Genomic DNA, 10,453 nt, shown 5'->3' with positions numbered 1-10,453 from the left:
TAAGTTACTTTTTTTTTTAATCTGACTATTAAAAGTAACTTTTTTACTTGATAAACTTTCCGGATCATAAAATTCCCTCTTGTAGATCCAATTTTTGAATTGAGAATTTCGACATATAAATTGTTTGTAAATTTACTATACTAATCAACGTTTCCTAATTTAAATCAAATTAGATAAACAAATCTACTATACCAATCAAGGTTTCCTAATTTAAATCAAATCAGGTAAAGAAATTAACTATACTAATCAACGTTTCCTAATTAAAATCAAATTAGGTAAACTCCCATTTCCTATAAAAGAATAACAATCGGTTGGTGGAGGAGTAGTTGTTGTATTATTATAAAATTGTATATTACGACAAATTAGATCTCCAACTCCCACGTTTCTTACGGCGTGTAGCACCACCATTTCGGTTCAACTAATACGGCTGACCGGTTATAGCCAGTCATAATAATAATAACAACAACATTGACTTTCTTAAATTGAAAAAATAGCCACAAAATATCACCACCACGATTATTTTCCCTTCCTTTTTTTGCTCCGATCTGTGTTAACCACACGCTTTCCATTGCTTGTGGCCCTTTTTGCAACTCCTCCGGCAACCTTAAACCTGTCGGAATTCGAATTTTCTACACTTTTCCGGTAACTCGCTATTCTATTTCTCGTCATTTAATTGTTATATGTATATATATTTCAGTTTGTTTTTAATTTGTATAAATTTTAGGGGTGCTGATTTCTTTTGTATGTGTTTAGCTGTGATTAGTTTTTTTTTTTTGATTTGGAAAATTGATGGATTTTGACTTTTTGATGTTAACTGTAGTTGATGATATAACAATAGGGGAAACAAATTAGCTAAAACAATAGGTAATAGAACTGAAAGTAATTGATTGTGTTATGATTTACACCCAATTGCTTTATGAAAATTGTCAATTTAACTGTGAGGAAGAAGATTATATAGAGAGAAATAGATGTCTTTATATACCTAGTTAAGGAGTTCATAAGATAAATGGAGATTTACCATAATTTAATAAAGGGGATGTTTAGCTGAGTTTTTTTTTTTTTTTTTTAAATTTGGGGATATTGATGGTTAATTTTTGACCTAGCTGGAGTTGATGATATAACATTAGGCAGACAAAAATTAGCTAAACTATAGTTAATAAAAGTGAAAGTAAATTGGGGTTTTGATTTAACTGTGAGGAAGAAGATCACCGAGAAAAATGAAGCTTTACTATAATTTGATAAAGGGGATATTTTGAAAGAGTCAATTGCTGAAATAGTAACAATACTAGGTACTATCAAAAACTGCTGGAACCATGTGTTTGCTTAAGTGTTTTCCGAGTAACATGGTAAAACATGGACGAGACATGTATTTTGTAGTTTTAGGCGTGATTTAGAATGTAGATTGTCCAGTTAGTTGGGAATATGTTATGGTCATGTTAGTATGTTTAGTTGAGGTCATATGCGTTCCAGGAGTCTTTGAGCTCTATTTGGGATATTTATGCTAGTAGAAAATATAGAAACTTCTAGTGCTACTTTTCGTTTTTATTTTCACTTTGTATAATGTTGGCTTGAGATGAATTTAATTGAAGAAACATGGTCAATGAGGATTCGTATAGCCCCAACTTGTTTGAGACTAAGGCGTAGTCATTATTTATCTTTAGTTTTGCATGAATTGTATCCATATAAACATGGACATAAATGCTAAAATGTGTAATCAACATTTCATACCTGTTTTAACAGTCTTCTTTGCTGATATATTTGTTTAGGATCAAAAGAAATGGAGTTCTTCTTCAGAACACAGAATGAGGACACATCTGGTTGTTCCTTCAATGGCCAGGACATTCTAAGATGCCCGTTCTTGAGCAACATCAATAAGCCAACAAGCTTGTCTTTCTTTTCTGCTCTGAACTTTCCCAACCCTGTAAGTTGTAGTTTCTTAATCTTATTATACTTGGTGGTTCAAGTGATACGGTTATCCATGTGCCGTTCTACTGTTTAAACATAAGCATGCTAGTTATTTTTTTCTTTTATTCTTATTCTATTATTGCTTCTAATCTTTCATTGTTTCACACTTTAATCTCTGTTACCTTCAGGTAAAGGGAGGTAAAGGTCCAATTTTTGAAGATGGCCCCAATTTCGATATGGCATTTAAAGTCTTCCATGGAAAAGATGGGGTTGTGCCACTTTCTGGGAGATCTCAACGTTCCAATGACAACATGGAAGTAGAGTCTTCTCCTCAATTTCATCCTTTAGCTGCAAAGGCTGCCACCATAAGTTTGTCATCATTCGGACCAGGAGGTCCTTTTAGTTTTGATTCTTTCTCTCGGAAATGGAATTCACAGAAGAAGAAGCCAGAGTCATCCAAAAAGAAAAAACCTTCATCTCAGGTATGTTTGCTGCGATTAACAAGAATATGTGGTATTGGAGAATGTTATAATGTGATTAACATTGTGATCCTGTTCTAAATTCTTGTTATTTGACTAGCTACTTGAAGACTGAAATGGTTGCAAAGTAAATTGGGTTAATTGACCAGGAAATGGGATTTCTGGAACTTATTCTCTATCTTGTGGAGTCCAAAATTTGATGTTCAAAAGATGAAAGGAAGTGAAATAAATAGCTAGGTGATAAAACTGTTACTAATTGAGATAGAGCTGAAAATTCTCAAAATTTACTCTTTTGTAAACATAATTGTCATGTCAAATGCTATTGTCATTTTTTTCTGAGGTTCTGTCTATCAGATATCAGAAGGAAATGGCATGAAACCTAAATATTCTCCTAGGAATTTGATAAGTTAACTTTATTTTTTCTTCAATTATTTGAATTTTTTGCATTATAGAATTACTCACACTGTTGATTACTTTTGGTGGTATATCTTTTTGCTTATATCTGCGCGTAAATGTTCTAGCCTATTGCTAGTTTTGAATTGAATTTGTGTAAGATAAGATGATGACTTTAAGACACTGTAGGTAAGGTCTCACAATGTTGGACGACTAAAATTGTTTCGGTATATGGCGCTTCTGGATTTTTTTCTGAGCAACAGGTGGGCTTCATTGAATTAATGTCCATTGTCAACTATAAAGTTGGACAGTGACATTATCATAAATGGTCATCGTAATTGGTCTAATTTGGTAAACTGTTCTTGAATATCACTTCACAACTTATTTTGATAGGTTTTTCTTGTTTCTGCAAGATTTTGAGAATGTGCCTTAACAAAGTGAAATTAAATGTTATATGATATTTGTAAAGAAATTGACTATAAGTCTTCTCGATGAAGTGTTGCTTTTTTCTGCAAAAATGGCATCTTATAAAGTTTGCCTTCTTTGTTAATCCTTTGTTTTGTATCTTCAGGACAAATCCTCTAAACACGAGGCAACGGGAAATGAGTGGTTGGAGTCAGGGAACTGTCCCATCGCCAAATCTTATAGAGCTGTTAGCGGTGTTCTCCCACTTGTGGCATCAGCTTTTCAGCTGCCTCCTGGAATGAAGCTCAAATGCCCACCTGCAATTGTTGCTGCCAGGGCTGCCCTTGCCAGGACTGCGTTTGTGAAGACCGTGCGACCACAACCACTATCTTCAAAGATGCTTGTTATTGGAGCTTTAGGCATGGCAGCTAATATTCCATTAGGCATATGGAGAGAGCACACTGAGAAGTTCTCACTATCTTGGTTTACTGCAGTCCATGCTGCTGTTCCCTTCATAGCTATGCTGAGGAAGTCGGTCGTGATGCCCAAAACAGCTATGGCATTAACCATTGCTGCTTCTATCTTGGGACAGGTCATCGGTTCAAGAGCAGAGCGACTTCGAATGAAAGCAAAAGCCGAGAGTAGTCTTAAATTGGTAGCACAGACTGGCTCAGATGGCGTAATTGCAGGTCTCAACTCAATCCAGGTCAATGGTTCGCCCGGGGTTCATTGTGGCACACAGGGGATGCTTAAAGACCAACCCTCGAACGAACCTGCCAATACTATCTCTCCATCTGCCAGTCTCTGTTTCTAAACTTTTCTAGAACTGGTAATTAAGCAGTAGAGATCTATAATGCTGCAAATAAGTGGTGTGTGACCTTGCCACAGAGTCCAAGAGATTTAACAGTAATATGCATTATTACATGTTTAGTGTTTGTATTAAGCTCTATGTAAAGGATATATATTTCGATGACCTATTTGGTCTGAGTGTTGCAGAATCCTCAAATATAATGTACTATTGGATGGAACCTCTATTAGATGAACCCATCATATTCCCACCGCCCTCCATCCGACCTTATCGTTCTTCCTAAACTATTCAAACTATACATTGGGTTCTTTGTTGAGTTGAACAATCTTCCTAACTCCTCCTTAACACTTTTTTTTTTTTTTTTTGAGTTGAATGTAGATAATGTTTGGCAGCGCTTATGTATGTTTGCCGTAAATTTTTTGATTAGTAATAAGTTTACAACATAAGTTCATCAGGTTCAGAAACTCTTGAAGGAGGAAAAAATGTTTAGGGTGAATGGAGAAATAGAGAGCAATTTGCCAGAAGACTTTTTGACGTACTACAAAAGTTATAATGGAAGTTGCTCCTCCACTCTTGACTCCTCCAATTTAGATAGCTTTGTTTTTCCTTGAACCTCATTGTAACTGGAAAAAATATAATATCAACAAATCTTTTGAATAATCCCTTGATGCATCAACATTGCCTGAGCACGTTATTTTATTTTTATATTTAACTACAACATTACTTAAGCAACAAAAATAATTAACACAGCACGAAATAGCCAAACCTAAAATTAAGTCTTCTAATAAAACGTGAAGCGCTAAGCAAATAAATTTACTAGATGTATCAGAGCTAAAGTTTTTGAGCGCCTATATATCACCTTTGATTAGGAAGATGTTATATAGAGCTGGGGGTGGAGAGTTTTAAATTGACTATTGTACATGAAATTAATATAACTTCCTCAAACATGGTTATTAGAATCTAAAAAAAAGATTCTATGTTAATAAATGTTGATTGCTCCCTTCCAAGTAAAATCCAAAGGACTATCTGAATTCTGACCATAGATTACCAATAAAGTTAACATATTATTGAGGTTAGTGTTAATAAAGGTTGATTATTCACCTCTCAATAATATTCTAAAAGAAAATCTGACCATAGATTATCCCTCTTTCAAAATGTAATGACCCACATACAAATATGCGCAATTATACATTTGGCTGATGGACTAAAAATAATTACATTCGTTAGTCAAATATATGATACAAAAATATAAACTCATATCCAGCGGGAAAAAAAAATAGTTATGAGGGACATAAATTAAAGACCAGTAATTGGGCCGCTGGCCAAGTTAAGGCGGCCCAAAATAATGAAGACAGAGCAGTAAAATATCCATTTTTTGGCCCATAAAAAAGAATCCATTAAACCTCACCACCTTCTCAGGCTAAAACCCTGTGTGTGAAGTGCAGAGCTTTGGTACCTTGAGCTTCAGGTACACTTCTCTTTAATATTATAGGGATTATTCTTCTTCTTTTTTTAAAAAAAATATTATTGTGAAGTTAATCACTTTTTTTCTCAATTTTTTTTAATGGGGTATCAAGATTACAGAAGTTAGGGTTATATACCATTTGATTAAACTGTTTAAAAGACAACATTTTGTGGTTTTGTTCTCAGGAAAAAAAATCCCTTTATTATCTGGATTTGTTACATTGTTTCTTAGATGGGTTTGCAAAAGATTTAACTTTTCATGATTCTTGATTAATTTTAGTTTTTTTTTTTTTTGTCTTATTTGATGTTAAGGGAGTTTTTACTTTGATTAAGCTCAAAATGGGGTGGAAAAGTTATCAGAAACTCATTCATCAGTGGAGAATTCTCAGAGGAGATAATGTAAGTTAATTCAATACTGTTTCCATGGTTGATTCACTTTCTTAATACGTTTGTATCATGCTTCCCTTTTTGTTTTTCCAACAATCAGGTCATGATTATTAGAGGAAAAGATAGAGGCGAGACTGGTGTCGTTAAGCGTGTCGTACGTTCTCAAAACCGTGTAATTGTTGAGGGAAAAAACCTGGTTAGCATTTCTTTGGGCACTTATTTTATATCTCTAAGCATATCTTGTCATAATTTACCCTCTGTTTAAACATCTTTTTATGAGCCAGTTTGTCTGCTTACATGAAACTTACAAAAAGTACCTTATATTAGTTTAGTCCTGCAGAAGCCTGAAAACTGATTATTTTGGCTTGAAAAGGGAATTTTGATAGTTTGATGTTTTGGTCACCTAAAGCTTCACTGATAGTCTTGTGGAATGATTTTAATAATAAAAGCTACTCCTCGTAAGTCTTACAAGTGTAAAATGGCTGTCTCAATAATAGAAGGCATGCTTACCGATCAAAAAAAAAAAAAAAGTAAAAGGCATGTTTAGCCTTCTCAACAACTTGTTATTGGTTGGTGAGACTTAAGTGTTGTATATCATCTATTCTAGCTTATCTCTGTATCTACAGTGTCATGTAACATTTACATCTTGTGGATGCCTTGAATAGGATCAATTACTTCACCAGAAAAAAAGAAAAAAAAATGAATATTCATAAGAGCAACAACTTCCAGAAAATCCTAAACAATCATAACAACTATAGAGAAAAAAGTAAGAAGCTAAACTTGTGTGGGAAAAGCTCATTTGTTCACATATGACTAAGGGTGTGTTTGGTATGACAGAAAACGTTTTCCTATTTTCCGTAGTTTGGCTGCAAAAAATATCTTCAAAAAGAAAATGTCTTTGATGCTATAAAATCTAATGAAGATGAGTTGTCTGAATGTTTTGCACAATACTAATAATAGGTCTACATATAAAAACCTTGAACAAGCACTAAACAGTAGACGGTTCGCGAATATAACAAAAGTAAAGGGTAAAGAAAAATGCTACCTGTTAAAAAAACAAAAAACAAAAAAAAAAAGGGTAAAGAAAAATGTTCTAGTGTTATATATCATAAGGTGCTGGTTAATCAGTTAACAGCATATAGTATTGTTACGTTTGTAGATGTGGCAACTCCTGGCAAGAAAAGCTTTAAATTGAATAGCTCACACTTGAGGGAGAACACAGGATATTGAGATGTTAGCAGTCCTATATGATCCAATCAGACGTGATGCGACCTTCATGACGCTACTCTGTTATGCCATGTTTTCATGTTCTCTCTGGGTTCAAGTGGTGATAGTACCAGCCTTTGTTGTGTGTTCTTTGACTTAAGGTTTAGTGGTAGTGTTGGAGAATGGGTGTAGATTGAAGAATGCTTAGGTTCTAATTACCCGATGATATATGAAATCCTAGATCTTAAATTTCAATGTAGTAAATCCTCGTTGTGACCGTATTTAAAAGATTATGGGATAGACCGAGTATTTTACACCTTTGTCGATTTATGTTGGAGGAATCCACCTCAATGTATTAGAACAAGAAACGGAGTTGCTCAAGGTAATTTTGTTGAGATATAGCTAGCTATAGGAGTCTGCTTCGGTAGTAAGAACTAAGAACCTCGAGACAGCCTTTCTGTGGATTGGATTAATAGCGAAACAGCAAGAAGGAATCAGTTGGTGGTGTTTTAGAAAAGTAGCTAGTTTACATTACACTTAATGATAGCTGGATTAAGGAAGAGAGATGTTAATTGACAAAGAAACGCTTCAAGCTATTTTTCTGATGTAACTAACATATTTAGCCTCTTGGTTTAAGAGAGATTCTTTATCTAACATGACAAACATTTTGGCCTTAGTTAGACTTTCTAGTTTGTAAAGCTTTATCAGAGGACAAATCACTTTCTTACATCTTTCAATACCCACTTGGTATTATTCATAAATAAAATTACCTTATTTATCAAAAAACAATTAGTATGTAAAACAGACTCACTGTATTATTTTTGCAGGTCAAGAAACATATTAAACAAGGGCAAGGCCATGAAGGTGGAATATTTACAGTTGAAGCCCCACTGCATGTTTCCAACGTTCAGGTTGTAGATCCAGTCACAGGGTAAGGATGTATTTATTTCTCTCTACCTTTTGTTTTTTGCTCTTAGAACATGGTAGCTCATGTCTACTTACACAGGAAACCAACAAAGGTCGGAATTAGATACCTGGAGGATGGCTCCAAAGTAAGAGTCTCAAGAGGAATAGGTGCATCAGGTTCTATCATTCCCCGGCCGGAGATCTTAAAAATAAGGAGCACACCAAGGCCTACAGTTGGTAATTGTCAAATACTTTCACATTTACCGGAGTATATGTTTCTAAATGAGTATTTTGTTGTGTTCAAATATAGTAAATGCCGAATGGTTCTTCCTTTTTTTTCTTTTGGGTAGGGTTTAAAAAAAAATTCTGCTTAAAAAGAAGAAATGAAAGGTTAAAAATTTAGATAGATTAAGATCAATTGTAGACAACTGCATGATGCAACCTAAATGTATACGAGGTTTCATTTAAGACAAATTGTTGAAAAATGCATGACAGATCATGGTGTGGTTTGAAAAAACCTAATCTAAATTATATTATAAGTCAAAACTTAGATGAAGAGTCAATCTGGAGAGGTCAAGAATATGGTTTTTCTTCTATTCCTTCCCTTGGTTTCATGTGTGGGAGTATTGTTTAGAGGACATTTCAAAAAAAAAAAAAAAAAAGGACTGTCTTATCATCTTTTCCTTCTTCTTTTTTTTTTTTTTCTTTTTTTTTTTTTTTTGGGGGGGGGACAACTTTGAAAAATATGCGTGTGTGATGCTGGATAGTTCCTGAGGTATGCCACTTATGTATTAGTTTGATGGTAGTTGTTGATCTGCCAAATGGTGCTTGTTTGGCATTTACCACCTTCCTTCTATTAAACTTCAAAACTTTTGGGGGGGGGGGGGGGGGAGCACAACTTTGAAAAATATGCGTGCTAAGTGATGCTGGATAGTTCCTGAGGCATGCCACTTATGTATTAGTTTGATGGTAGTTGTTGATCTGCCAAATGGTGCTTGTTTGGCATTGCTTACCACGTTCCTTCTATTAAACTTCAAAACTTCAGGGAAAATGTTTTTAGAGTTGGTTCAACCCTTCTTTTTTTTTTTTTTTTTTTTTTTTTTTTTTTTTTTTTTTTGGGGTTGAGAAAATGGTATTGTTGTATTCCTCAGCATTAAGGGTATGCTGGCGACCTCCAAAAAGAAAAAGAAAAAAAAAGGGGGGAAGAGCAAGAGGAAGCTACTTACAAAGATCCTAGGAATTCTACAAGTTGATCTACTTCTTCTATACATTGTTCTTAGCACCAAAAATAAAAAGATACAATACAATTCCCCTTTACTTTATGAATAGAATTGGACCTACCTTCAAAACATCTTTCATTCCTCTCCTTCCAAACAGACCACCAAACACAGGCAGGGATAATCCTCCACCACTTCTTCTGATTCTTACTTCCCCCTCTTCTCACCCAACAACTCAGTAGATCTGAGGTGTGCTCTGGCATGGTCCAAGTAACCTTTGTGAGGCTAAAAAAGATTGTCCAAATCTGAGCTGTGAATCTGCAGTGAAGAAACAGATGATTGTTCGTTTCCCCCGTTTCATTGCATAGGCAGCATATTGAAACTACAGGTAGCCCCTTTTTCTGGAGCACCTCATGTGTTAGGCAATATCTCGTAGCCACCAACCAAGCGAAACATTTTACTTTGAGTGGTGCTATGCTTTTCCAGATTTTCCTCCATAAGTGTGGGTTGTCCCTTGCCAGTCCCATAATATCCCTTCTATAAACTCTATTAGCTGAGAACACTCCCATCCCTGTTTTGTTTCCATCCCAGCCTGTCAGACTCGGTAGAAATACCTGTAAATCCTTCAATATCCTTCAAAAGATTTGCCACACTTTCAACCTCCCAGTCGGTTCAAATACCAATTTAAGATGTTTGAGTGCTCTGCCCACTCAATTTATGTGTGTTTGGCCAGGTCTGATCATTTCTTTCTTGTTGGATGTTTTTGTTTGGTTGTGCAGCTGGTCCTAAGGATACTCCAATGGATGTTGTTATGGAGAGGACATATGATCCAAAAACAGGAAAAGGCATGCCAGATCTCTAAGGAGATTATTTTTCTTTAGAAATCTACATATGGAGGTGGTGCAGAAGCTAGTTCCTCACGCATTACTTTATGGTCATTTATTTCATGTAAGAAACTCAGTGTACACTGTTTGGCTTTAGACCTACAGAATTTGCTACGTTCTTTGAAAGTTAGTGTTGATGTTACGGGTACTGAAGTCTGAAAATAAACTCGAGTATGCACAAGGAAATACAAGTTCTTTCTTTTTCCTTTTTGTTGAACGAGTCATCCGGGGATTCTTTTTAATTGGAAACCATGGATACAATGTTAACAAACCTGATACGTACAAATATTTGTGAATGACTTTTAACAGATTAATATCAACAGCTTGAATAAAGGCATGCTTGAAATTTTTCGCAGTTCGATACTCTTCGTTAATATCCTGATAAAAAGCTTGAACATT

General features: G+C 34.9%; 2 protein-coding genes across 2 annotated transcripts; both read left to right on the top strand.

The window, feature by feature from the left end:
• The first annotated feature begins 421 nt into the window (after positions 1-421).
• On the top strand, positions 422-4,242 carry LOC132030073 (uncharacterized). The gene is made up of 4 exons (XM_059419543.1): positions 422-642; positions 1,767-1,921; positions 2,094-2,387; positions 3,349-4,242. Exons 2-4 carry the CDS (start codon positions 1,778-1,780, stop codon positions 3,994-3,996), a joined length of 1,086 nt encoding a protein of 361 aa, XP_059275526.1. The 5' UTR covers positions 422-642; positions 1,767-1,777; the 3' UTR covers positions 3,997-4,242.
• A 1,130-nt stretch (positions 4,243-5,372) lies between these two features.
• On the top strand, positions 5,373-10,264 carry LOC132030072 (uncharacterized). The gene is made up of 6 exons (XM_059419542.1): positions 5,373-5,458; positions 5,767-5,853; positions 5,942-6,037; positions 7,875-7,978; positions 8,054-8,190; positions 9,950-10,264. Exons 2-6 carry the CDS (start codon positions 5,794-5,796, stop codon positions 10,030-10,032), a joined length of 480 nt encoding a protein of 159 aa, XP_059275525.1. The 5' UTR covers positions 5,373-5,458; positions 5,767-5,793; the 3' UTR covers positions 10,033-10,264.
• The last annotated feature ends 189 nt before the right edge of the window (positions 10,265-10,453 follow it).

Source organism: Lycium ferocissimum, chromosome 9 (genome assembly GCF_029784015.1).
Source record: "Lycium ferocissimum isolate CSIRO_LF1 chromosome 9, AGI_CSIRO_Lferr_CH_V1, whole genome shotgun sequence".
Taxonomy (NCBI): Eukaryota; Viridiplantae; Streptophyta; class Magnoliopsida; order Solanales; family Solanaceae; genus Lycium; species Lycium ferocissimum.
The sequence above is the reverse complement of the archived record's forward strand: the minus strand, read 5'-3'. Positions and strand labels throughout refer to the sequence as shown.

Bases quoted from the DNA above. Each gene is read 5' to 3' on its own strand.
- LOC132030072 (XM_059419542.1), top strand. From the start codon at position 5,794: ATGGGGTGGAAAAGTTATCAGAAACTCATTCATCAGTGGAGAATTCTC. The intron at 6,038-7,874 runs GTTAGCATTTCT...TTATTTTTGCAG, and splicing joins TTGTTGAGGGAAAAAACCTG to GTCAAGAAACATATTAAACA. The intron at 7,979-8,053 runs GTAAGGATGTAT...CTACTTACACAG, and splicing joins GTTGTAGATCCAGTCACAGG to GAAACCAACAAAGGTCGGAA.
- LOC132030073 (XM_059419543.1), top strand. From the start codon at position 1,778: ATGGAGTTCTTCTTCAGAACACAGAATGAGGACACATCTGGTTGTTCC. The intron at 1,922-2,093 runs GTAAGTTGTAGT...TGTTACCTTCAG, and splicing joins CTCTGAACTTTCCCAACCCT to GTAAAGGGAGGTAAAGGTCC. The intron at 2,388-3,348 runs GTATGTTTGCTG...TTGTATCTTCAG, and splicing joins AGAAAAAACCTTCATCTCAG to GACAAATCCTCTAAACACGA.